Here is a 25,787-nt window from a genome sequence, read left to right as displayed (position 1 = left end):
ATAGTTGTTGGCTATCATAGTCTCTATATATCTTAATATTTACAAGAAATTGGTAATTTTAACATATTTACCTACTGTATTACCACGCTTGCTGTCTGCTGATTTGGATGTTTTCTATCAAATTAATAATGATTATGCTTCACCCGTCGGTTACCTTATGCAGTTGATGCTATCATCAAATGATAAATATATACACTGTATATTAAAATGTAAGTGTTTAATTCTTGTAGCACATTTTTACTCAACTTTTCCAATGATTTTCGGGTGAAATCTTTGAATTTATGTTAAAATATAGTTGTTTCCGTATAAATTTCTTTCGTCATGATGTGAATATTAACCATATTTTATAGTTTTTAAAATTTTCCTTTTGCAACACCCTGTATATTAATTTTCGTAACAGTACGTAGTAAATCGCCTTTATTTGTGAGTTTTGAGTGTTCTTTGTTTTAAACTTGGGGATTTTCCTTTTGAAACACCCTGTATAGTTGCTTTTCTTTGTGTCCGTGAAATTTTTCCTTCAGCTGTGGTTTTAGGACTTTCTTTTTGCACTCTAATTTTTTGTAACACCCTGTTTATTAGTTTCCCGGAGGGAGCATCGGGTAAAAACGACCAATATTTGTAGTGTTTGGATGTTTTCCTCTTTGATGGTTGCATTTTCTATTTGTGACACTTTGTATAATCGTTTTCCTTCCAATCCCAGAAAATTTTGCTTTGAATGTTATTAGAATTTAACTTTTAGCACTTTGAAAACGAGCGATATTTGAGTGTTTAGATGTTTTCTTGTCTGCACTTAAAATTTTTCTTTTGTAACACCCTGTATATCTGTTTCCATTTTTCCATCACCTAGAAAATGGACAATTTGCTAATTTCTTTATCCCGGTAGAACATTTTGACGTGTTACTTGCTTATATGTGCACGATGATGCAGGTCGTAAGTTCTGTGTCAATATGGCGGCATGTATATTGTTGAGTAGTAAAATCTAAACTTGTATTCTATTGTTAATAAAGAAATAGTAAGATATATTGACTTCCCTGATTTGTGTACCCCTTCTATCATTTCAGGTACAGGTCTCTAAGAGAGTTCCCTCTCAGGGGATGATCCCCACTATAAAAATTGTTAAGGTATCCTGTATGATTTGTGTACTCCATCTTTCATTTCAGCTACAGGTCAGATCTTATAAGAATATTTTTAAGTGTCCCCTCTCTTGAGGCGACTTAGAAACTTAGAAACTTAGAAATATCTAAACAAGTCCTTAAAAAGATGTCCTTATAAGGAGTTCCCTCTCCCTGGGGATGATCCCCCACCATAAAAATTGTTGATATGCCTGAGTATTTCGGGGATGAAGCGCAGAGGCATCGTAGCTGTAGGATGGGCCGGGAGCCATAGACACATCGAAGCAGTGGGCGATTGACCTGTGACTGTCTTATAACGACACGTGCCAAAAAATTTAAAAATCTGATCCACTCCTGTTGTTCTCTTTCTTCCATCTCCTCCTCCTCCTCTTCCCTACTCTGTTCTTTTCCTTCTGTCTTCTACTCTTTTCTCTGCTATTCCTTCTTCTACTTCTCCTATTTCTACGTTCTCATATTGCCTTCACTTGTATTGCAATTTCTCTTATATTTCATTTGAGTTCAAATATGCAACCCAAACTACACCTGTTATTTTTAATAATTGAGAAAAATGCCTTCTGTACCTGAGATTCGATCCGTGCCTACTAGCATGCCACCAGGTGCACGTCTCCACTCGACCACCGAGTGTTTTTATCATTGCTATTTAATTCTTTAATATATGTTTTGGTTTTTATCATGTTGAAAACAACACAATTCAAGCAACAGCAACGCATTGCATTATATACTATAGTAAATCTATTGGATTATCCGTTCTTTAGTTATAATGGAGTTAACCAACACGACTTTCTTTTATATATATATATACTAGTTAACCGGGCAAACGTTGTTTTGCCATATAAATTATTTCAAGTTTCTAGATAAATTTTAGTGTAGACAAAAAGTAACTTACTTATTATAAAAAATAGGGGTTGGTGATAAGAAACCAAAAATTGTATATTTTAATAAAATTAATTAAAACACATTAAAAAATAAAACAAAAAATTTCGACCAAAATTTAAAAAATTAAGGGTGAACAACCCTTATCACTTAGAGATATGAAGTTACCGATTCTCAGACCTACTGAATACGCATATAAAAATTTTCTTTGAGCGGGATGAAAAATGATTAAATTACTAAAATGGCTATAAAGAAATAGGGGTTGGTGATAAAAAACTAAAAATTTAGGGTTGTATGTATTTTTTAATTCCACATTATAAAAAAAAATAAAAACAAAAGAATTTGTCCAAAAATTTAAAAAAGTTAAGGGTGAACAACCCTTATCACTTAGGGTATGAAAAATAGATGTTAGCCGATTCTCAGACCTACTGAATACGCATATAAAATTTGGTAAAATCGGTAAAGCCGTTTCGGAGGAGTATGGAAACAAACACTGTGACACGCAAATTTTATATATGAGCCGTTTATTTTGAAAGTGACCTAACTCCGTTTTTCAAATTTTTGCCGGTTACCATGGTTACATGTACAACTTCATGTTATTTATCAGTGACGCACTTCAGATTGCTTATATTCAGAGAAAATACGGTACATTTTTTACACATAAGTTTTCCGAATTAATTGAATAACTGAGCCGTGCAGTTTGAAAGTGGCCTAACTCCATTTATAGTTACATCAAGATATTTACTATTGATAATGTCGGAAAGCAGCGATGAAGGTAATTTCAATTAATTAGTATTTACAAGTTCACCTTATTATTGGGACAATTGCGTTGGTTAATTAACCTGTACGTTTAATTAATATAAAACTTAAAATTTAATATTAAATTATAGAAATTATTGCACCCATGAGGAAGAACAGAAGAAGACCACTTACTTCAAATAGTGAAGAAGAAATAGTAATTAATAATTTAAAAAAAAGCGAATAAGAAAAAGAATTATAGAACAATATTCCTCGTCAGAGGATGAAGATTCAAATAACAATGGAGAAAAGAGTGATGCACCATATATCTAAAAAGTGCGAAAGATTAAACAGAATTCAGGAAAAAGATATTGCAGTCAAACCGGAAGTATTGTTCAAGAAAAAAATTTCGTAAACAAAGATTGTGGTTGTCGGAATGCGTGCACAAAAAATTATAATGAAGAAGAAAGAAAGAATATTTTTGAGAAGTTTGGGGGTTTGGCAGACTATAACAAACAAAATGTATTACTTCACGAAGCTGTCTGTGAAACGAAGACGTTTTGTTTTTCAATTTGTAACATCTTAAATTATGTTGAATGGACTTGGGCACCCTCGAATTTTATAATGAATCTGGCTGTTAATTTTGAAAGTGGCCCAACTCCATTCTTGATAAGGAAACGCACGTTATTTACTTAATAATTGCCACTATTTTAACAGGAACTTTAAATTTAACATCCTTAGATACGCTTAAGCAGTATGACTCCTTAGTATCTTATACCTATATTTTTAAATTCATTGAAACGCAAAACTTTCAATATCTCGATTTGAAGATAAATGGAGTTAGGCCACTTTCAAAATAAGCGGCTCATATATATTCAACAAAGAAATAAGAATTAGTTTATAACATTACAATGTGTTTTATTGACAACATTAAAAAATACATATATCATTCAAATAAAAAAAAAACATTGACGAACCTCAAATCTCGTAGCAGTAAAAACTTACCTTAAAATGTGCGCATCTCCAATACTTCTTTCATGGATATCGCTGATTTCATGACTCCCATACTCAAAAACTGGGCACCAACGTTGTCTATCAGCAGGAATTAATATTAAATCCAAGTTTTGCCAATATTCGAGAAGATAAACGACTGCCGATGAACACGCATGCGGCGCACATAAAGATCAACACAGTTGCAGATAATTCCACAACCGAATAATATCTAGCGACGGCCGGCCGAACGAACATCCCAAGCGCACAGACGAACCGATGATTAATTCGGGTTGCGCCACATTACCCTGTTACGAAAGGCCGATGAAGGCAATTACAGAATTAAAGTAAGAAACGCGAAAAGTCGCTACGAAGATCGACTGACGAACAAAACACGTGCTAACCGTAGCACAGCGCGCGATCGACTAAAGTGTAAAGAGAACTGATATCAGGCGTAAACAAAGCAGATAGCCCCTACCAGTACTATCTAAATAAGCAAGAAAACTGACGCGCTGCCCCGGCACAAGCAACATATCAGACACAATACAAAATTAAAAACATCAGGGTAGTATTTATTACTTTTGATTCATTCAATTTGACTTGAGTAACGCGCTGCTTGTGTTCCAAAAACCCTAAATAATTAAGTGAAATCCCTAAAACCAGCAAAAATTAGTCCTTCGAACATAAAAATGCAATTTTGATGGTTCATTTGTAAGATAATCACAAAAGTTATTTAGGAATACGATAAAGAAATTTAATACTTACAATCTGATGCAAGAATGGTCCTTCTACGATGTCAGACTCAGGTGCAAAATCCGTAAAACCACCAAATATTAGTCCTTCGCAACACAAAAATGCAATTTTAAGGGTTAATTCGTGAGATAATCAAAAATTTTATTGATGAAAATGATAGAGAAATTTAATATTTACCATCTGGTGTAAGAATGGTTCTTCTACGATATCGGATTCAGGTGGAAAATCCCTAAAACCACCAAATATTAGTAATTTGCAACACAAAAATACAATTTTAAGAGTTAATTCGTGAGATAATCACAAAATTTATTAATGAAAAGAAGAGAGAAATTTAATATTTATCATCTGGTGTAAGAATGGTTCTTCTACGATATCGGACTCAGGTGGAAAATTCCTAAAGCCATCAAATATTAGTCCTTCAAAACACAAAAATGCAATTATTAGCGTTAATTCGTGGGATAATCACAAAATTTATTTAGGAAAATCATAGGGAAAATTAATACTTACAATCTGGCGTAATAATGATTCTTCTACGATAACGGACTCAGGTGGAAAATCCCTACAACAATCAAAAATTAGTGCTTCAAAACACAAAAATCTAATTTTAGGGGTTAATTCGTGAGATAATCACAATATTTATTCATGAAAATGATAGAGAAATTTAATACTCACAATCTGATGCAAGAATGGTTCTTCTATGATATCGGGCTCAGGTCGAAAATCCCTAAAACAATCAAAAGTTAGTGCTTCGAAACACAAAAATCCAATTTTAGGGGTTAATTCGTGAGATAATCACAAAATTTATTGCTGAAAATGATAAAGAAATTTAATACTGACAATCTGATGCAAGAATGATTCTTCTACAATATTGGGCTCAGGTCGAAAATCCCTAAAACAATCAAAAATTAGTGCTTCCAAACACAAATATCTAATTTTAGGGGTTAATTCGTGAGATAATCACAAAATTTATTAATGAAAATGACAGAGAAATTTAATATTTATCATCTGGTGTAAGAATGGTTCTTCTACGATATCGGACTCAGGTGGAAAATCCCTAAAATAATCAAAAATTAGTCCTTCGCAACACAAAAATGCAATTTTAGAGGTCAATTCGTGAGATAATCACAAAATTTATCTATGGAAATGGTAGAGATATTTAATACTCACAAATTGATGCAAGAATTGTTCTCCTATGATATCGGGCTCATGTCAGAAATCCCTAAAACAATCAAAAATTAGTGCTGTGAAACACAAAAATCCAATTTTAGCGGTTAACTCGTGAGATAATCACAAAATTTATTTATGAAAATGATAGAAACATTTAATACTCACAATCTGATGCAAGAATGGTTCTTCCATGATATTGGGCTCAGGTCGAAAATCCCTAAAACAATAAAAAATTAGTGCTTCAAAACGCAAAAATCCCATTTTAGCGGTTAACTCGAGAGATAATCACAAAATTTATTGCTGAAAATGAAATTTAATACTCACAAATGAATGCAAGAATTGTTCTTCTATGATATCGAGCTCATGTCCAAAATCCCTAAAACAATCAAAAATTAGTGCTTGAAAACACAAAAATCCAATTTTAGCGGTTAACTTGTGAGATAATCACAAAATTTATTTATGAAAATGATAGAAACATTTAATACTCACAATCTGATGCAAGAATGGTTCTTCTATGATATGGGGCTCAGGTCAAAAATCCCTAAAACAATCAAAAATTAGTGCTTCAAAACGCAAAAATCCAAGTTTAGGGGTTAATTCGTGAGATAATCACAAAATTTATTCATGAAAATGATAGAGAAATTTAATACTCACAAATGAATGCAAGAATTGTTCTTCTATGATATCGAGCTCATGTCCAAAATCCCTAAAACAATCAAAAATTAGTGCTTGAAAACACAAAAATCCAATTTTAGCGGTTAACTTGTGAGATAATCACAAAATTTATTTCTGAAAATGATAGAAACATTTAATACTCACAATCTGATGCAAGAATGGTTCTTCTATGATATTGGGCTCAGGTCAAAAATCCCTAAAACAATCAAAAATTAGTGCTTCAAAATGCAAAAATCCAAGTTTAGGGGTTAATTCGTGAGATAATCACAAAATTTATTCATGAAAATGATAGAGAAATTTAATACTCACAAATGAATGCAAGAATTGTTCTTCTATGATATCGAGCTCATGTCCAAAATCCCTAAAATAATCAAAAATTAGTGCTTTGAAACACAAAAATCCAATTTTAGCGGTTAACTTGTGAGATAATCACAAAATTTATTTATGAAAATGATAGAAACATTTAATACTCACAATCTGATGCAAGAATGGTTCTTCTATGATATTGGGCTCAGGTCAAAAATCCTAAAACAATCAAAATTAGTGCTTCAAAACGCAAAAATCCAAGTTTAGGGGTTAATTCGTGAGATAATCACAAAATTTATTCATGAAAATGATAGAGAAATTTAATACTCACAAATGAATGCAAGAATTGTTCTTCTATGATATCGAGCTCATGTCCAAAATCCCTAAAACAATCAAAAATTAGTGCTTGAAAACACAAAAATCCAATTTTAGCGGTTAACTTGTGAGATAATCACAAAATTTATTTATGAAAATGATAGAAACATTTAATACTCACAATCTGATGCAAGAATGGTTCTTCTATGATATGGGGCTCAGGTCAAAAATCCCTAAAACAATCAAAAATTAGTGCTTCAAAACGCAAAAATCCAAGTTTAGGGGTTAATTCGTGAGATAATCACAAAATTTATTCATGAAAATGATAGAGAAATTTAATACTCACAAATGAATGCAAGAATTGTTCTTCTATGATATCGAGCTCATGTCCAAAATCCCTAAAACAATCAAAAATTAGTGCTTGAAAACACAAAAATCCAATTTTAGCGGTTAACTTGTGAGATAATCACAAAATTTATTTATGAAAATGATAGAAACATTTAATACTCACAATCTGATGCAAGAATGGTTCTTCTATGATATTGGGCTCAGGTCAAAAATCCCTAAAACAATCAAAATTAGTGCTTCAAAATGCAAAAATCCAAGTTTAGGGGTTAATTCGTGAGATAATCACAAAATTTATTCATGAAAATGATAGAGAAATTTAATACTCACAAATGATTGCAAGAATTGTTCTTCTATGATATCGAGCTCATGTCCAAAATCCCTAAAACAATCAAAAATTAGTGCTTTGAAACACAAAAATCCAATTTTAGCGGTTAACTCGTGAGATAATCACAAAATTTATTTATGAAAATGATAGAAACATTTAATACTCACAATCTGATGCAAGAATGGTTCTTCCATGATATTGGGCTCAGGTCGAAAATCCCTAAAACAATAAAAAATTAGTGCTTCAAAACGCAAAAATCCAAGTTTAGGGGTTAATTCGTGAGATAATCACAAAATTTATTCATGAAAATGATAGAGAAATTTAATACTCACAAATGAATGCAAGAATTGTTCTTCTATGATATCGAGCTCATGTCCAAAATCCCTAAAACAATCAAAAATTAGTGCTTGAAAACACAAAAATCCAATTTTAGCGGTTAACTTGTGAGATAATCACAAAATTTATTTATGAAAATGATAGAAACATTTAATACTCACAATCTGATGCAAGAATGGTTCTTCTATGATATGGGGCTCAGGTCAAAAATCCCTAAAACAATCAAAAATTAGTGCTTCAAAACGCAAAATCCAAGTTTAGGGGTTAATTCGTGAGATAATCACAAAATTTATTCATGAAAATGATAGAAAATTTAATACTCACAAATGAATGCAAGAATTGTTCTTCTATGATATCGAGCTCATGTCCAAAATCCCTAAAACAATCAAAAATTAGTGCTTGAAAACACAAAAATCCAATTTTAGCGGTTAACTTGTGAGATAATCACAAAATTTATTTATGAAAATGATAGAAACATTTAATACTCACAATCTGATGCAAGAATGGTTCTTCTATGATATTGGGCTCAGGTCAAAAATCCCTAAAACAATCAAAATTAGTGCTTCAAAATGCAAAAATCCAAGTTTAGGGGTTAATTCGTGAGATAATCACAAAATTTATTCATGAAAATGATAGAGAAATTTAATACTCACAAATGATTGCAAGAATTGTTCTTCTATGATATCGAGCTCATGTCCAAAATCCCTAAAACAATCAAAAATTAGTGCTTTGAAACACAAAAATCCAATTTTAGCGGTTAACTTGTGAGATAATCACAAAATTTATTTATGAAAATGATAGAAACATTTAATACTCACAATCTGATGCAAGAATGGTTCTTCTATGATATTGGGCTCAGGTCAAAAATCCCTAAAACAATCAAAATTAGTGCTTCAAAACGCAAAAATCCAAGTTTAGGGGTTAATTCGTGAGATAATCACAAAATTTATTCATGAAAATGATAGAGAAATTTAATACTCACAAATGAATGCAAGAATTGTTCTTCTATGATATCGAGCTCATGTCCAAAATCCCTAAAACAATCAAAAATTAGTGCTTGAAAACACAAAAATCCAATTTTAGCGGTTAACTTGTGAGATAATTACAAAATTTATTTATGAAAATGATAGAGAAATATAATACTCACAATCTGATGCAAGAATGGTTCTTCTATGATATCGGGCTCAGGTCGAAAATCCCTTACACAATCAAAAGTTAGTGCTTCGAAACACAAAAATCCAAGTTTAGGGGTTAATTCGTGAGATAATCACAAAATTTATTCATGAAAATGATAGAGAAATTTAATACTCACAAATGAATGCAAGAATTGTTCTTCTATGATATCGAGCTCATGTCCAAAATCCCTAAAACAATCAAAAATTAGTGCTTTGAAACACAAAAATGCAATTTTAGCGGTTAACTCGTGAGATAATCACAAAATTTATTTATGAAAATGATAGAGAAATTTAATACCCACAATCTGATGCAAGAATGGTTCTTCTATGATATCGGGCTCAGGTCGAAAATCCCTAAAACAATAAAAAATTAGTGCTTCAAAAAACAAATATTTAATTTTAAGGGTTAATTCATGACATAATCACAAACCTTATTTATGAAAATGATAGAGAAATTTAATACTCACAAATTGATGCAAGAATGGTTCTTCTATGATATCGGGCTCATGTCAAAAATCCCTAGAACAATCAAAAATTAGTACTTAGAAACACAAAAATCCAATTTTTGAGGTTAATTCGTAAAGTAATAACAACATTTATTTATGAAAATGGTAGAGAAATTTAATACTCACAATCAGATGCAAGAATGGTTCTTCTATATCGGGCTCAGGTCGAAAATCTTTAAAACAATCAAAAATTAGTGCTTCGAACAAACAAAATTTCAATGTGTGTGATTCTTTCATGAACCAATCACAACAGTAATTTATTAAGTTATTTCAACCTTTTATTGCGGATTCCTCAAAAAGACGTAATAGTGAAGGCTTTATCTTAAAAAATATGCGCAAGTTTAGTTTAGTGACACTTTCTCCCATATGCGTCCAGTTTTGCAAATATTTGCAGGCAAAATTATAAGTGAATTTACTGAAACTGATTATCATTCTTCAACTAGTTTCACTACACGTTTACGAAAAAGAACTAAATATTAAGGTAAGTGAACATCAAGTTTACAATCAAGTTAAGCGGGAACAAAATTATATTAAATTAACAAAAACAAAAAAACATACTTAATGTAAACGTACAATCTAGTCATGTATGAAATGAGCAACAAAAAACTTTATTTTATATTTAAACAAAAATTCTTACGTGTATTTGGTTGCCTAGGTGTCTAAATCATTAAGTCAAAAACCATTAAAAACCTAACCGTAAAGAATTTTTATTCCGTATAAAGAATTATATATATATTTTAAAGAATTTTATCTATTTTATCAAATAATTTCCTGTTAACCAGCAGCAAACGCGAACCATTATGTCCATCGAAGACTTTTCACACGATAAAGCACTACTTAATATTTTAAAATGCTGCAAAACACTTCCTGAATTTCTGGATACAATATTTGGTTTCCTAAAGCGAAAGTATGTATAAATACGGTTGGATAGTTCTCTCACATCTTAATATTGTCGGGATTTGTTTATTTTAGTACTGATTTTTACGAGATTTCCGATTCACAAAACTCAAACATGGGACTCCCTCCTCAAATGGCAGAAAACATTGTGAAAACTGCCTTTTTCAAGTGGAGAATGTCTCAGAAAGGAAGAATTCCTCCTTCAGATGCGCCTCCAATATCCAGCAGTGAAGCTGAATTAACTGGTATTCCAAATGAAGCAATTGCAAGTTCTAGTATGGCTCCAAATGAGTCAAAGAAGCAAAACCTCTGTTTTATTTCAGCTGAATGTTACAATGGAGCTGTTACAGACCAGTACATGTGGTCACAAACAATAAATGATCTGGATGTTGCTATCGCCTTGGATGGAAACGTTTTACCTAAGCATTTGGTTGTGGAGCTCCATGCAAAACATATTTTGGTTAAGAATAAACTAACACAACAAACTGTTTTAATAGGGGATTTGCCACATTCTGTAAAACATTCAGAGGCAATTTGGTGGGTTACTGCCCAGAAACTGGAGATTCACCTAGACAAGATGCAGGAGAGATGGTGGGATAGACTGTTCACCCATGAAAAACCACTTGATGTATCGAAGCTAGATTGTTCTCGACCTTTCAACGAATTATCAGATGAAGCTCAAGCGAAGATTGAAGAGCTGCAGTACAATCAGGATCGTTGGCGGCAGGGTTTGGCGTCGAGACCGCACAAAACAATGGAGTCGACCCTGAAGGAAGCCTGGAATGCAAAAGGATCACCTTTTAGTGGTTCATATGATTGTAGCAAGGTGATTCTCGAAAACTAGAAGGTATATCTGAAAATAATCTCCAATTTACACGCTTGCTGTTTATATTTTAACTTTTCAATCATGTATGATGTATGCGATTTGATAGCAATAAAAGGGGTTGTTTCTTGTTTTATATAAAACGAAATGATGCGACATTTTAATTATCTTTAACAATAAAAACGAGATATTGAAACTTTTGTTGTTACAACCTATTCCTAATCAACATTCTTTTTCACCATTTTTGTGTAAATAAAGCTATTTATTTAAAGCTTTATATCTTTTTTGTTTGAGTTTTGAGGAATCGCTGTCGAAAGACAGGTTCGAACGTTTTTGTTTAAATTATTTCTTTAAGGTATTGTTGGTCCAAATCATTTAAACTCTTGATTCCATAATATTGAACAGAATGTGATTTTGAATACTTTGTCTTAAGATGTGTCGTTTTGATATTCATTATAATTCAATTCATTTTTGTGCAAATACCAAATTTTCTTTAAAATTGTTAATAAGGCCTAAACGATCTGTGTTAGAACGAAATTGTTTTTAAATAAATTAAGTAGAATTCAACAAACTATCAGAATCCAAAATCAGAATTTAAAAATTCTAATTTAACTTTTGATTAGAAAAATGCAAGAGTTTTGCCTTTTTTATGACAAAATCTTATCACCGGGTTCTTCACACGGATTTTATGGCATACATTAAAATTGTGAATTTAGAATTTCTTCCTTCAGATTCCTTCAGATATTTAAGGCTCAATCGACACTCGTGATTCAAATCAAATTTAACAGTTTTATGAAAATATTTTATAAATGATACGTCTAAATACAATAATGTACTAAAATATTTTATTCAGTAAATTGTCTTCTTTTATAATCTAAAATTAAAATGTATTATTATTTAATTTATAAAAAAATGCTAATAATTAACGAAAATGTGGCGGAGGCGCCTGACATTTTATTAAGTGGTTCTAATTATTTTTGATAACTAATAAAATCATTATATAGACGAACTTTTAATTACATTCTAAATATATGTTTTTACTTATAGTATATACCGTTTACCCTGCAGACGCATTTAAGGGAAACGTGTACTTTCAGCAATATTTAAATACCGCTTATCTCAGAAACTAACAGTGATAATCAAAAACGGAAAACTGCATTGCGATCAGCAAACACTTCTACATATGATCAGATTATAAAATTTTTACTTTTGAGACAGTGAAAAACAATTTTCCGCCGCGATTTTCTCGGAAACTATAAACGTTACCGCAAATGTGTTTGCATTTTTTCATGACACGATAACGTTTTATAAAATGGCAGATTTAGTTTTTTGATTCTTAGAAGTTGACCAAAACCCCCTCAAAATTAGTCAAGAGGTTACACTTGACTATTTTTTGGCTCAAAAATTATTTTTTATGTTAAAAGAAAATGGAAAACGCCAATCGATAGAGAATTACAAGGGGATCAAAGATATCCAGTAAATTTTCCGATAACGCCATTATTTCGGAAAAACATATTAAATTGAACAACACTTGAGATTTTTAACAAACTTTCAAACACCAAGTAGAATCAAGTCAGAAGTCCATTAATCTGGTTTTTGTTCCGCTATCTGAATTAGATTTCAAGTTATTGATCATTACCAATAATTGCGCAAGTGCAGCAAACAGGAAAATTTGAAGTGTTATATGATGTAGAATTCCTTTCTGCATACGGATATGAAAACCATTTTGGTATAGTTTTATTTATTAGTTTTCGAGAAAAATGCAAAAAACTGGATTATTCATTTTTTCTACTATTCATATGCAAAAAATAAATATTTAAAAATTGCACTTTTTATCACCAAAATCACAAGAAAACGTATTCCTGAATACTTTATCTTATTCACATTTTATTATCAGATTAATGGTTTAGATAATATGTATTTTTAAAAGTTTGACCCTGGACAGGGTCAGTTTGTTCCTGTCGTTCACCAAAATGGGAAAAATATTGGTATAAGAAGCGTGTGCATAAAAGTGTATATAAAGTGTATCATTCCACTTACAAGTCTAAGATTTGACTGTAATATAAAGGTAGTATTGGATAGCTAGGAAGAAAATTCCAGCTAACCACATGCTTTAGGCGCATTTATTTTTACATATCTATTAATACCCATTCATGCTGTCTTCACAAACCTGAAGCATGTTATAAATCAGGTGCTATAAAGTAGAACAGTGTAACGTGGTGCTTGCCATTAGATCATTTGACTTTGTTATTATGGAAGTTCTTTACAAAGTGGCATTTAGCGAGCCTTTGGGCCGGTAAAACAAAAGGTTTTCCTCAATCATTTTACTTTATTTGTTCATTTTTTAGTTATCTGATAGCGTCACGTAATATTAAACAAGGCGAGATAATAATGAAAGAAAAACCCCGATTACTCGGTAGTCAAATCGCTGCGTTTCCCATTTGTTTCAAATGTGCATCGAGAATATACACATCGTCGCCGCCTCCATGCAACGAATGCGGATTAGCGCCAACCTGCGGGCAGTGTCAAGGTACTCTGCACAAAAAAGAATGTATCTACATGAGGAAAATGAAAGAAAATGTAAGCGGCATGACATTGCAGTTCCTTTGCGAGAATCCACAAGTAACGATGCCACTAAGATGTCTGCTGATGAAATATTATGATCAAGACTTTTGGAAAGAGTTCATACAATTGGAGTGCCACTTAAAGGAGCGCCGCGGTACATACATCTATAATTTACACAAGTACCAGGTAGATAAACCTCTGAGGGACGCCAAAATAATTCAGGACTTACAAGATAGCGATGTGCATGCCGATATTTTGCCCACCATTTGCGGTATTTTAGATGTAAACATTTTTGAAGTACGTCCTCCTCAAGGCGTACAGGGACCAGAAGATTGCCTTAGAGGACTCTATCTTACGCCGGCTCTAATGGCGCATGATTGCTTATGTAATACTCACCTCAGTGTTGATGATGACTTCATGATGACCATTCGCGCATCTCTTCCAATCAACGAAGGGGATATGATTACATTTAGCTACACTAATGGTCTTCAAGTAACAAGAAAAAACCTATTTTTCAATCTAAGTTAATAACTACACCTAAAAATGTTGTAGGGAAACTTTGACAGACAAAATCATCTCCAGCAAGGCAAATACTTTACATGTGCATGTCGACGATGTCTTGATCCTACCGAGTTGAACACTGGCTTGAGTACACTAATTTGCCCAAAGTGTAGGCATGCCACCATGATTTTTAAGCATAAACAATGGCAGTGTCCACAGTGTAGTAAAAACTATAGTAATCGCATGATACGTACCACATTAGCATTAGCCAAAGATAAGGTCTCAAATATCCTAGAATTTGGTACCTTGAAAAATGCAAAACAACTTGTTAGTACCCTGCAGAGAACACTGGGCACTCATCACAGTCTCATAATCGAAGTAAATCAAAAAATCATTTCACTCTTAAGCCAGGAACCAGATATGACTTCAACTTTAGAGAAAATTGCTTTGTGCAAAGACCTCTCTAAAATATTACAGGTTTTAGAACCTGGAATATCTAGACATCAAGGTAAAGCATGCTGAGGAATCCGGTACCATTTGATACTAACAATATTGTTACAATGTTTAAAGGTATAGCACAATATGAACTTCATAAGGCCCAAACACACCTCGGTAAAGTCCAATGCAATTCCTCACAGATCACTTTGGATCAATACTGTAGCATTTTAAAGGAAAGTGAAGGAATTCTAAAGGGTGCAATAGGACACTTAATTTACGAGCCGAAAAGCACGCCTGAAGGACGTCTTGCACAGAAAGCTCTAACGGACCTGCAAGTCCTGCGTGCGTCCGTTAAAGACCTGGAAGTCAAGATCCAAAAGAACACCAAGACGCACAAATAAACAAATAAATTTACTAGACAATTCGTAAGTAAAGGCCAGTTTCCAAGACAAAGTAGTGCTTGTATTTAATTCTATACATCAAACCTAACTTCACAATATAAAGATTACAAATCAAATAGCATTTTTTTTTCATCGATTTTCCGCGGTGTCAAAAATTAGATGATATTATGTTACCGTATTTATGCTTTATTTTAATTTTTAAATATTTATACAATGTTATGTAATAAATTACTTATCTTCAGCTCACTGTTACTTTATTTTATTTATTTTATTGTAGTTATTTCTTCTGCGTCTAGTCATCGATTTTTAGCCGGTGATAACTCACATTTAGTCTTCGTTTGGTCTGGATTAGAACCTATTTTATGTTATTATTTGCATTGATTTGCATTTCTTTATTAAAAACTACATCTACCTATCACATTCATGGAATACCCAAGTTTACTACTGCCTACATGAAAATACATGTATACAACACCCCAATACCATAAATTTAGTTGAAAATTCATAAGTCAAAGGTTTTCTTGATTTCAGTCGATTTAAAGCCTGATTTGTCGACTTCGAATTTAATCGCGTCACGTTGAACGTTACAGTTCTAAATTAAGTCTTTCAATCTTGGCATAAGTTTCACTTCTTGGAACTTATAAATGAATGCTTGAATTGTTTCTGGAAATCAAAAATGAATTAAATCTCGGAATGCAAATACGCACAAAACACAGTCTGTTGATGCGTGAAAACTAATGCTAATGTGAATGTGCGTGCTCTAGGTCATCGAAAACATCGGAATACATCAGATCACATCGAGAACAACAGCAACTAAGGAAACACAATTAACAACTATCCCACTTTGCTAAACCCTCTAAGTCTCATCTAAGTTCGCTTGCTTCTATATTCTTCGACTTACGAAATGCATCGGTATCGATCACATGTACTTAATCAAATGTAAATGAATAAAATGTATAATACAAACAACAAAAATAAACTATTACAAAATAACTCCTCAGTTACATACGATATTACACGTAATATAAGGAAGTAAAACTGGAAGAACTCTCAATCAAATTTGGAGATGATTGAATTCAACATCAACTAAACACAACTGGATAACGTAATTCGGGGGAAGAAATCTCGCACAATTCTACAATTACCCCATTGAACTTGGACAGTTGAGTGTGGTAAACGAATTGCTTTGTTTATACGAGAGTTGACTTATGCCCTAAGCATCACATTAATTATACTTATGTCCTTTTGTGTGTGTCTTTAGTAATAAATGCTGACCCTCGGTTTAGTTCTTTGCACTTTAATTTTTGGTATCGTTTCGGTTTGCACCTGCTTTCGAATATTTTAAATATTTATTCGGGCAAGCGCGGATCCATTCCTGGCACTAGGATGTCTTCCATGTTAGGTAACAGTAAAACTTTCTGTAAAACAAACCACAAGCAAATGGTTTAGATGCAGGAGAAACAAATCTAAGAAAATCTTACCAAAAACTCTTTGTAGACTCGTTTCTCAATCCATGTGCTGACTTTGTTGAAATTCCAATTTTTCTCGCCTACAACTGGATGCGCTGTCAATTGTAGTTTGGGCATCGGCGCAGATCGAAAACCAAACCAGATCCGATCAGATGGCGGCGGTGGGACGTTTACCACCAGGCATCCTTTCAGCGCCTTCAGCTCCAACTTTAATCCAACGTCTGTATTAGATACTCCCTCAATCGCCTTCTTTATGTACTTATTTTCAGTAGCACGTTGAAAGAATTTAGATTCGGCAAACCGGTCGACCATCGTCATGAACTTTTTATTTTGTTTACTCGCGCCTCCAAGGCCCGGTACCGGATACCCGGATTCGTCAAGGGGAGTATGAGCGGCGCTTTTGACTCTTTCGTCGTCTGACGAACTTTCTGCGGTATCCTCGACGTCAGAATGGTAAATGGCGGACTTTGTGTTGGAGCCAGTTGCCGTAGGTGACTCCATGCCGTTGCGATGGGACTCGCCTTGTTGTTTGAGTTTGAGCAGGTTCAGCTTGGTGAGCACCATGATAATGACAGATCCTTCGTAGCTAAGATCAAAGTCTATCCAAAGGCCCCAATCGTCAAGATAGGGTTTGCCTATCTTGCACACCTTAGGAGCAAAGTTTCCAAAAGTCAGTTCGGTCATTCGCAGTGATTCGATAAAGATGGGGAGTTTTATAGCGGCTAATTTTCGTGCGATACGATCTTGAATCATCTTGATAACCTGGTCGCTCTGATGAAAATCGAAAACCATACGATAGATCATTGTATTGAGCCATTGCAGGTCCAGATTAGGAGATAATGTTGTGCAATCTTCGATTTCCATCGACTGCCGGGACCTTCTCCCTCGCAGAGAAGTTTCTGAAGTCCTCAATGAGGACGCACTCGAATAATACGCCATGAACATGCTGTACGTACCACCAGATTCAATTGGATTCAAAATGGGTGACATTATTTTTAAGTACTTGGAATAATAGTGCGTGTCGTCTTTAACAATGTCACTAGCGGAGTCCTGACTCGCCGTGCCATCTGAGTGCCCCAGTCGATGCGTGGCGCGTTTAAATCGGCGATACCAATGTTCTTTCTCGCGATCTGTTCGCGCAAAAATGTAAATACATGTTTGGTCGACGGGATCATGCAAAAACGCCAGATCCATTTGAGGATCAACAGTTTCCTGCGTGTCGAAAAAGGACACCTCGTCCTCCAACAACTCGTCGTCATTCTGCATGGAGATTTCATCGGCGGAAGTGGTGGTTACTGCATGAACTTCGTCCTCCTCTTTTGCCAACTCGAAGTAGCTATTGTCTTCATTATCGACGGCGGATTCCTCAATCAGTTTACTGAATATTTGTGTGCCGGATGATTCTGAGGTAATGGTTGAGGAACCCTTACTAGAAGCCACTTCTTTGGCAAGGTCCGTTTCGGGGCTGGCCTTTTTGTCTTTGTCGGGGTGATCATAACAAAGTTGGTCTTTATTAAGGATAATGCAGATCGGATACTTTTTACTCCAATGTCTACACAAACAATAGATTAATTATATTTTTCGCATGAGAAAGGAATGAAGACACTTCATACCTGATTTTGGTTAATCCAAGAGGCAGTAAAACGATCTCTGCTGCAAGCAGATTGTAAATTCGATGTCTGGAAAAACTCATCTTGTGCTCGGCCTCGTTGTAAGACGCCCGTTTCGGAATTTTCCCCCGCGCGTTGCTGATCTTCAACAGGTTACCCTGCAGCCGCAGGTAGACGCTCTGCGTTTGCGATATGTGGTACGTGTATGGGTCGTACACCTCCGGGTACTCATTTACCCAACCCTGATATTTGAGCGTGGGTCGCTCCTCTTTAACGGGCTGTATTTCGACGAACTCCTCCTGCTTAACATCTACCGAGCGCCTTTGCTGACCATCACTGTGATTGTTATTAACTTCGTTTTGATACGGCGTACCTAGCTCCACTAATTTCGTATAGATATAAGCAGCGGTGTACATCAAGATGCTGCCAGTGATGAAGCCGCTCATGTAAGTACTCAGCGGCAAGATAAGGTACGCGATGAGAACAATGGTCACATAGCAGCCAATTCGATTACGGTAAAAATACTGCCAGTTAGTATCGGGCTCGGGAGGCGGACGCAAGTCAACAAATCCCATTGGCGAGAAAACCGTCGTCTCTTGGGTGGCGTCTTTGTCAAAATATCCTTTGCGAATGTCTTCACCCGATATCTGAGTGATATTGATTTGATCTATATCTACATCTATGTTATCTGTGGGCAAAAACAACAGGTCTAGGTCGTCAAAAATAACTAAAATATGCTCAACCCACCTATTTGTGCTAAAACATCAACACCACTCTCAACATCCGATTGGTCGATCTCAATGCCCATGTTAATCTTCTGCAAGTCGTCAAGGAATCCAACAGTCGTCGTCTTCGTTTCCTTCTTGCCATCTTTGTTGACAACGGTGATATTTCGTTTCTGTTTGCTGCCATGCTTTGAATTACTTTTTGAACCACCAGCGTTGTTATCCTTGTCGTCCTTCTTATCGGATAGGGACGTGGTGCCTTCATCATCGCTTGACATCTCTACACCTAATAATTCATAAATTATAAGTATCCCATCCATCCCAATTGGAATGCTGCGTGAAATAACGATTACCTTCAGTCGTAGAAACAATGCCGCATGTCCTTGAAATACTACTTTCGCTCAGCTCCTCCGAATCGGACAAGCTGGAGCAATCTTTTTCCTTACTGCCTTCTTTCGAATCGCGAGCAACTGTTTCTTTTGTGTCCTTCGAACCTAACTCTTTACATTCCTTGCCTTCCTTGATAGTTTTCGAAGATCTCTTTGGCGATGCACCTTCTCCTTCGCTGGAGCGAGTCTTGTATTCGGTAATCTTTCCTTCGACGCTCTTCGTTATCTTTCCCTAAAAGATTTCAAGAGAATTCAATGAATGTGGACAAATTATTCATTTAAATATGTTACTTTAATATCACTGAAAAACCGCCAAGGATCAGACGGGGGCGACAAATCGACCGTTGACACGTCTACGCTCGTTGACCTCTTGCCCAGCTTGTTGGACTTGTAGGGGCTGCTTTCAACGTCGCTGGCGGCTGTAAATAATTTTAGCATTTTTGTCAGTTTTCGCCGCACATATTCAGGCGGCATCTGATGTAATTTGGCCAGCCCGCGAGGGGCCCGGACACCGGAGCAGCACACAAATTTTACGTGTCAAATCAAAACAACGTCACGAATAAATAACACAAAACAAAATCCGAGAAACGCCAAAACGTACCTTTAGCTGGTGTGTCAATGGAGAGTTCATCGTGGTCCTCGTCCGTGGCGTACAGCTCTTCGATTTCCTCCGCCGTAGCATTGAAGCGAAAGCTTGGCACTGACGAATTTATTGGTTTCCCTACGCTCACCGAAAGTTCAATTACCGCAAGTCATACAGAAAAAAAAACACACACAGGCTACCAAACAAAACAAGTAAAAATAATTCGTTTAAAAATAATCGCTACCAAATTTGTCCAAATGTCGTTACCTTTAAGCATGCTGAGAGTGATTTTAGGCTTTTTATACCCCTCCATGTTTGTTAGGCTTATAGCTTAAGATTAGCGGTATTAATTGGTAAGTTATTGGTTGGTTTGGGTTGCAAGATTAATCTGAAAGTCGGAAAAATACGAGGAGTTACAAATGCACAAGCTATATGACAGTATCGACGAGCAGGCAATCAAAAATCAAAAACTAAAGTGCAAATTGAGCAAAAAATACCCGATTAACAAAAAAATACTCAATGATAAAATACAGCGCATGAGTAATGTAATTATGCCAACATCAATTCAACATTGAATCAAAGGTTGGCATGCGCTAAATCATCATCGAGGCAATAAAAACATATTAAAGTTGAGCAATGTTACATCATATGAATCAGCGATGGATATAATTGCAGTGTTTTCAATGATGAAAATGTTACAAACATGTTTTCGGATCAAACAAATTCTTCAATGCAGGAATGTGTCCTGCACGTGTGCTACGAAAGTGGCACCAGCGTGGCTTACTTCGGTTTACAGGCAATTATTGATTACAGTTTAGTTGCTGTAAACACTTCGGTGCACGACAAGTAGTGGTAAATGTTGGTAAGGCAAGACATTTAAGTAATCGATATGGCTTACCACTTCACCACAACATTAGACGCTTCTTACATTCGGTATCAGGCGTCAAGGCTTGAATAAACGAAATGTTTATTTAGAATATGGGACATGGATTTCATCGTCCAATGTGCGCATTCTAATGGAATCATTTTTATTATTATTATTATGCGTATCGCGGTTTCACCTTTGTCAGCCATCATTAGTTGACTCAACTTATGATAACAAAATAGTTTCACTGATTTCAACTAAATAAAATGTTTACAGTGTGCAAATAATACCAGCAAACTAGATTAACAAGTTTATTGTTCGTTGTGATGAAATGTTTCTGCGTTATTATTTACAAAACGTAGGATTAAAGCAAGTCAAGGCGACTTAAGTCACAAAAAACAAGTGCATTGTATTTTTACAACAAAAAAATTAATCTTTACAAGTCCATAAATCAGTGGAAAACTCAAAACAAAATCAACATTTCATTACTTTCATTGTTTTTATTTACATTGGCATGTAGAAAACATTAGTGCGTACTTTGCAGACCGGAAACAAAGCATGAGTGCCATGACAAAGCGAAGAACAAAGAGGATCAATCACAACAGAAAAGCATGTGCGGATGCAGCAGGAGGAGGCGGCAGGTGCAGGAAGTCATATCGCGCACGTACCTTTTCGGTGGTTATCATTCTGCGCCATAACGTGGCTTTGCATCGCTGCTCGCACCGCAGTCGTCACTCTGGGGCTCCGGTCGGCTCTCACTGCGAGCGCCGCATGGCTGTGATAACCGTCGCCTCGTTCCCGTCACGTTGTTATCAGCGCGTGCATTGTTCCGCGCGCGGCCGCGCCAGGTACCTGGACCAATACTATCCGCCGCGTCCGTGACTCATCGCAGTACGCGCGGGCGGACGCTACTTCGGCGTCGCGCTTGCCAAAATAAAAAAACGCTCCCGGTTTTCTCCTTGCGCACTGAATGCACAATACTGCTGGGGTCGCGCGACGATCAACACAAATGATCAGCTGCTGTCAGCAGTGACAATCAGCTGGAGGTCGCGTGGAGTAGGAGGAATGCGCAGGAATCCCCGGCGTCCTCGGAGTTTATCCACGCGCATGCGCAGCACATCGCAGCGCTTCCAAAACGGAACTTTCAAACAAGCAAATTTCCCACTTGATGCTGATGATCGTGAATCCATTCGCGACGCGCAATTAATGCTAATGATTATGAAGAATTGCCGACCGTGATTATGCAATCAGCAAGACGGACAATGGGCAGTTTTTTATTTTTATGTTTCACACGTGTGCAAAATTACCCAGCACTGATTGAGTCTATATTCGCAGTTTTTATTATTAACAAATCAAATTTATTAAGAATTATCTTCACGAATTAATCGCCCACACAGTCAACACGCGATAATCATTATTATCCGCAAATTAAGCAATAAATAATAAAGAAAAAATAGGCATGATGCACATACGCACAATTATGAGGAATTGCATCTCCCAGAAATCGACATATTTGTTAAGACGTTATGGAAATGTAAATACCACGGATTTATGTTAATTACTGTCGTACCTTGTAGAAAACCACGATTGCGTCATGACCATTATCCCGATTTGCCATGTCGTGACCAGTATTTTCGCACTTCGAACGTGAATCAAAACGCTTATAAAAGCTGCATATCTGATGTGGCCAAGTCAGTTTCACAATGTTCGTGATATTGTTGGCGGCGGCGCTTCTAGGCGCCACTAGTTCCCAGAGGTATCATCCAACGATTGTATTACTAGGTGATACTGGGATTAACACTCCCATCACTGAAGATGAAGTCAACTCAAATGTGATCCCTGCGGCGGAACAGTCCTTCGCAACATCCGGAAATCTGATATCTTTCATTCCTCAGTATGTCGCTCGTGATCGGGTAATAGCTGCAAATGTTGAATCATAAAAGATGGCTAATCAAAGTAAATGATTTATTTTCATAGGAATTGCGGGGTGACTCCTTTTATGAATCCGTTAAGAACGACGAATATAAAGCATTGCGGCCAAAGAGGTCGGCATATCGTGGTTATGGTGGGAATTCAGGCGGCGGCGGCGGCGGCGGCGGTTTTGGAGGAGGCTTCGGCGGTGGATTTGGTGGCGGTGGCGGCGGCGGAGGAGGAGGATTCGGCGGTGGAAAAGGTGGTGGCTTCGGAGGTGGAGGCGGATTTGGCGGCGGTGGCGGTGGTGGAAAAGGAGGAGGTTTCGGCGGCGGAGGTAATCATGGCGGCGGTGGTGGTCACGGCGGTGGCGGTTATGGCGGCGGAGGCCACGGCGGTGGCGGTTATGGCGGCGGAGGCCACGGAGGAGGAGGTCACGGAGGAGGACACACTGGCGGTGGAGGCTTTGGCGGAGGCCACGGAGGAGGAGGTCACGGCGGTGGAGGTCACGGAGGAGGACACACTGGCGGTGGAGGCTTTGGCGGAGGCCACGGAGGAGGAGGTCACGGCGGTGGAGGTCACGGAGGAGGGCACACTGGCGGTGGAGGCTTTGGCGGAGGTGGATTTGGACACGGTGGGCACACCGGCGGCGGTAACTTTGGCGGCGGTGGTTATGGTGGAGGCAACAAGGGTGGCTATGGGGGCGGTGGCAAAGGTGGTTCCTGGGCCCAGTCTTCCAGTTCAGCCAATGCAGGCAGCTAGTAAGTAGCATTTTGCAAAATATTCACGTCAAATCAAACAATCGAATTCAACGCCATCTTTCTTTCCAGCGGCAGATAAACGCATCTTTCATCTAGAAGATCATGATACTGCCATTTGTCCAGGCGCAAGTATAATTCCAATATGTATTAGTTCTGAAATTGATTTGGTGTAAATGTATTTTAATTAAATGTTGTCACAAACAACGCATCATATAATGAAGTATCCTAAATACAAAATAAACATTCGAGGAATATCGAATATCATACTGGTTCCACGTCACACCTCACAATTGCAACCAGTTTGCATCATCATTTTTGGTATATCTGGCCCGTAGTAAATCTTACTGTTCTGTGCAATGGCGTCGAATTTTCTCACCTCCACATATTCCTTAGTGTACAACTCCTTGTTGGTCTCGATCTCATGACGCCGCTTGTAAAACTCCGCGTCCGCCATCGCTTTTTCCTTCGCCAGATGAATTTCGTCTTCGATGGCGGCCATCTTCTGCAGCGACTCCTTTTCCATCACTTTTTGTTCATATTCAATCTTTGCCACTTGCGCCTTCTTCTCCGCTTCGATAATGGCCTTTTTCTTTTCGGTTTCGGCGTCTTTCTCGACCACCTTCTGATGCTGCATTGAAATTAATAGTTGTGTTTTTTCCGACTCCATTAATTCATAGTTTTTGCGTATGGCTTCGGGAATCTTTGGTTTGGTGACGCGTACAGCATGAATTGTAAGTCCAGGCGCTACTAATTGCAGGTCCGATTGCAGAGCGGACTTCAAATTATCGTCGATCTTATCGAACAAGTCGATGTAAACTTCGTGAAGCGAGTGAACACTGCAGAACTGATTGAGTTCGTGGTGGATCTTGTTATAGATTAACGTTTTATCGTACTCCCAGGTAAAGTTTCTTATAATATCATACACTACAACACACAATGAAAATTTTCGAGTATTAGTAACTGCTATTCGAATGAAAATAAGATTATGAAAGAAAAACATGCAAAAAATCGTTGAATAGGAGGAGGGACAACAGTGCCAATGGAAAGTATTAAAAGAAAAAAATACATACACTGGGAACGAATCGGTAAGAATCAAATCAGCGATTGGTCCACGCGTCACGTTGTCACTGCATTAGCAAATCAAATATGCGCTCCGGCAAAAACATGGGAAAAACATGGAAACATAGGAGCAGGTGTTGTAAATGTCATTTCTGGAAGTGTTGGATAACAATAGTGCTTTGTTCAGTTATCAACAATCCGTCAATTAGCAATTCAATTTGCAATATTTCTGTGTTCTAAGAAAAATAAACCCGTTTATAAGATTTCTTAATTTTGGTTTCAGCAAACAAAATATTATAGGGCGCCATCTAGCGCAGTAAAATTGAATCACCAAATTAATGAGCCTATTAAAATGAATCCAGTGAAATTTATTTCTTACCTGCTTCCTTCTTCAAGAAGTTGACCACCTCGATTCTATCAAAATAAATAATCACACCGCTACTAGTTCCACATGGTACGTTCTTCACCTCATCTGTTTGCAGTGTGACTTGAATGGACTTGAATGAAGTAAGATGTGGTATCATCAAATGAAATCCAGGTTCACTGATGTATGGCAGAAGTGCACCACCCTGAATAAAATATTAAACATTCAACATCAAAATTGCAAGCAGTTCTAACACATAGACTTTGTAATTTGTTATCTTTGGGTAGATAGATTACCACTCAGTATACGGCCTTTATAAAATAAGTTAGTAACCTAGAGATACCCAGCATGTCAACAAAGAACATTGAAGAATTACTAAACAATTGAGTTACTAATATCATTAGCAACTGCTTAACTACATTACTATTACAATACGTACCCTGTAGTAAACTCCAACATGGCCTTCCTCTATTCTATGCAGTGATGATGTTGTGCTAAGGACTATTATCAAAGGAACTGTTAGTAGCTTAACGTATCTTGTAAAAAATTCGTCCTGAAACAAGAACCTTATTAAGACTATATTATTACTCAGGCAAATCACCATCATATACCATTGATTCCGGATGAATTTAAGGCTTAAATATTACGTATTTCTTTTTTTGTCGGTTATTTCGTAGTGCTTGAAACGTATTTTAGCGGTTATATGAACATTGACGCACCTGGCAAATAGTAAACAAACCAAGCAGACCGTAAGGTGGCTCCCCCAAGCGGGCATCTTCTTAACTA

General features: G+C 36.3%; 5 protein-coding genes and 3 long non-coding RNA genes across 20 annotated transcripts; 4 read left to right on the top strand and 4 right to left on the bottom strand.

Moving 5' to 3' along the window:
* Nucleotides 1-2,525: 2,525 nt before the first annotated feature.
* LOC135791898 (uncharacterized) lies at nt 2,526-3,206 on the top strand. The gene is made up of 2 exons (XR_010548148.1): nt 2,526-2,781; nt 2,897-3,206. It is a non-coding gene; the product is annotated as an uncharacterized lncRNA (long non-coding RNA).
* Nucleotides 3,207-3,641: 435 nt separating this feature from the next.
* Nucleotides 3,642-6,858, bottom strand: LOC135791189 (uncharacterized). 6 transcript variants are annotated; one of them, XR_010547968.1, is made up of 14 exons: nt 6,804-6,858; nt 6,639-6,690; nt 6,474-6,525; nt 6,309-6,360; nt 6,144-6,195; nt 5,979-6,030; nt 5,820-5,871; nt 5,655-5,706; nt 5,160-5,541; nt 4,995-5,046; nt 4,789-4,903; nt 4,665-4,716; nt 4,500-4,573; nt 3,642-4,387 (listed from the first exon to the last, which is right to left on the bottom strand). It is a non-coding gene; the product is annotated as an uncharacterized lncRNA (long non-coding RNA). The 6 variants fall into 6 exon arrangements; XR_010547971.1 differs by having other exon boundaries at nt 4,665-4,903; nt 5,160-5,211; nt 5,325-5,541; XR_010547966.1 differs by having other exon boundaries at nt 4,665-4,903.
* Nucleotides 6,859-6,965: 107 nt separating this feature from the next.
* Nucleotides 6,966-10,219, bottom strand: LOC135791168 (uncharacterized). Of its 6 annotated transcripts, XR_010547951.1 has the most exons (17): nt 9,916-10,219; nt 9,767-9,813; nt 9,602-9,653; nt 9,433-9,488; nt 9,272-9,323; nt 9,107-9,180; nt 8,942-8,993; nt 8,778-8,829; nt 8,613-8,664; nt 8,449-8,500; nt 8,284-8,335; nt 8,121-8,172; nt 7,956-8,007; nt 7,462-7,513; nt 7,297-7,348; nt 7,132-7,183; nt 6,966-7,018 (listed from the first exon to the last, which is right to left on the bottom strand). It is a non-coding gene; the product is annotated as an uncharacterized lncRNA (long non-coding RNA). The 6 variants fall into 6 exon arrangements; XR_010547955.1 differs by lacking the exon at nt 9,916-10,219 and having other exon boundaries at nt 9,103-9,180; nt 9,767-9,906; XR_010547950.1 differs by lacking the exon at nt 9,916-10,219 and having other exon boundaries at nt 9,767-9,906.
* A 75-nt stretch (nt 10,220-10,294) lies between these two features.
* LOC135791151 (nudC domain-containing protein 3) lies at nt 10,295-11,508 on the top strand. Of its 2 annotated transcripts, XM_065301470.1 has the most exons (3): nt 10,295-10,547; nt 10,613-10,782; nt 10,861-11,508. In XM_065301470.1, exons 1-3 carry the CDS (start codon nt 10,441-10,443, stop codon nt 11,379-11,381), a joined length of 798 nt encoding a protein of 265 aa, XP_065157542.1. In that variant the 5' UTR covers nt 10,295-10,440; the 3' UTR covers nt 11,382-11,508. The 2 variants fall into 2 exon arrangements, with proteins under 2 accessions (XP_065157542.1, XP_065157536.1); XM_065301464.1 differs by having other exon boundaries at nt 10,296-10,547; nt 10,613-11,508.
* A 1,900-nt stretch (nt 11,509-13,408) lies between these two features.
* Nucleotides 13,409-15,506, top strand: LOC135791699 (SET domain-containing protein SmydA-8-like). The gene is made up of 4 exons (XM_065302185.1): nt 13,409-13,656; nt 13,709-14,417; nt 14,478-14,934; nt 14,997-15,506. Exons 1-4 carry the CDS (start codon nt 13,613-13,615, stop codon nt 15,263-15,265), a joined length of 1,479 nt encoding a protein of 492 aa, XP_065158257.1. The 5' UTR covers nt 13,409-13,612; the 3' UTR covers nt 15,266-15,506.
* On the bottom strand, nt 15,305-21,928 carry LOC135791592 (testis-expressed protein 2). 2 transcript variants are annotated; one of them, XM_065302036.1, is made up of 9 exons: nt 21,575-21,928; nt 20,309-20,429; nt 20,060-20,179; nt 19,750-19,877; nt 19,423-19,690; nt 19,092-19,355; nt 18,348-19,032; nt 16,747-18,286; nt 15,305-16,683 (listed from the first exon to the last, which is right to left on the bottom strand). In XM_065302036.1, the coding sequence occupies exons 2-9, from the start codon at nt 20,352-20,354 to the stop codon at nt 16,615-16,617; spliced, it is 3,120 nt and encodes a 1,039-aa protein (XP_065158108.1). In that variant the 5' UTR covers nt 20,355-20,429; nt 21,575-21,928; the 3' UTR covers nt 15,305-16,614. The 2 variants fall into 2 exon arrangements, with proteins under 2 accessions (XP_065158108.1, XP_065158116.1); XM_065302044.1 differs by lacking the exon at nt 20,309-20,429 and having other exon boundaries at nt 21,575-21,927.
* Nucleotides 21,929-22,590: 662 nt separating this feature from the next.
* LOC135791753 (uncharacterized) lies at nt 22,591-23,782 on the top strand. The gene is made up of 3 exons (XM_065302274.1): nt 22,591-22,819; nt 22,884-23,578; nt 23,648-23,782. Exons 1-3 carry the CDS (start codon nt 22,610-22,612, stop codon nt 23,655-23,657), a joined length of 915 nt encoding a protein of 304 aa, XP_065158346.1. The 5' UTR covers nt 22,591-22,609; the 3' UTR covers nt 23,658-23,782.
* Nucleotides 23,738-25,767, bottom strand: LOC135791744 (erlin-2-B-like). Its single transcript, XM_065302264.1, has 4 exons — nt 25,613-25,767; nt 25,441-25,554; nt 25,017-25,206; nt 23,738-24,502 (listed from the first exon to the last, which is right to left on the bottom strand). Exons 1-4 carry the CDS (start codon nt 25,613-25,615, stop codon nt 23,856-23,858), a joined length of 954 nt encoding a protein of 317 aa, XP_065158336.1. The 5' UTR covers nt 25,616-25,767; the 3' UTR covers nt 23,738-23,855.
* Between the last annotated feature and the right edge of the window lie 20 nt (nt 25,768-25,787).

This window comes from Atheta coriaria, unplaced genomic scaffold (assembly GCF_025399875.1).
Source record: "Atheta coriaria isolate IRGN ID8LTWV9N9 unplaced genomic scaffold, Caltech_Dcor_3.1 hic_scaffold_1_pilon, whole genome shotgun sequence".
Classification (NCBI taxonomy): Eukaryota; Metazoa; Arthropoda; class Insecta; order Coleoptera; family Staphylinidae; genus Dalotia; species Dalotia coriaria.
The sequence above is the reverse complement of the archived record's forward strand: the minus strand, read 5'-3'. Positions and strand labels throughout refer to the sequence as shown.

Excerpts from the sequence above, each read along its gene's own strand:
- LOC135791699 (XM_065302185.1), top strand. The coding sequence starts at position 13,613 with ATGGAAGTTCTTTACAAAGTGGCATTTAGCGAGCCTTTGGGCCG. Across the intron at positions 13,657-13,708 it reads TTTAGCGAGCCTTTGGGCCG|TTATCTGATAGCGTCACGTA; the intron begins GTAAAACAAAAG and ends TTCATTTTTTAG. Across the intron at positions 14,935-14,996 it reads TGGAATATCTAGACATCAAG|GTATAGCACAATATGAACTT; the intron begins GTAAAGCATGCT and ends CAATGTTTAAAG.
- LOC135791753 (XM_065302274.1), top strand. The coding sequence starts at position 22,610 with ATGTTCGTGATATTGTTGGCGGCGGCGCTTCTAGGCGCCACTAGTTCC. Across the intron at positions 22,820-22,883 it reads AGTATGTCGCTCGTGATCGG|GAATTGCGGGGTGACTCCTT; the intron begins GTAATAGCTGCA and ends TTATTTTCATAG.
- LOC135791592 (XM_065302036.1), bottom strand. The coding sequence starts at position 20,354 with ATGGAGGGGTATAAAAAGCCTAAAATCACTCTCAGCATGCTTAAAG. Across the intron at positions 19,691-19,749 it reads GGTTTTTCAGTGATATTAAA|GGAAAGATAACGAAGAGCGT; the intron begins GTAACATATTTA and ends GAAATCTTTTAG. Across the intron at positions 19,033-19,091 it reads TGATGTTTTAGCACAAATAG|ATAACATAGATGTAGATATA; the intron begins GTGGGTTGAGCA and ends TTTTGCCCACAG.
- LOC135791744 (XM_065302264.1), bottom strand. Across the intron at positions 25,207-25,440 it reads ATGTTGGAGTTTACTACAGG|GGTGGTGCACTTCTGCCATA; the intron begins GTACGTATTGTA and ends TATTTTATTCAG. Across the intron at positions 24,503-25,016 it reads CTTCTTGAAGAAGGAAGCAG|TGTATGATATTATAAGAAAC; the intron begins GTAAGAAATAAA and ends TGTGTGTTGTAG.
- LOC135791151 (XM_065301464.1), top strand. The coding sequence starts at position 10,441 with ATGTCCATCGAAGACTTTTCACACGATAAAGCACTACTTAATATTTTA. Across the intron at positions 10,548-10,612 it reads TTTGGTTTCCTAAAGCGAAA|TACTGATTTTTACGAGATTT; the intron begins GTATGTATAAAT and ends TGTTTATTTTAG.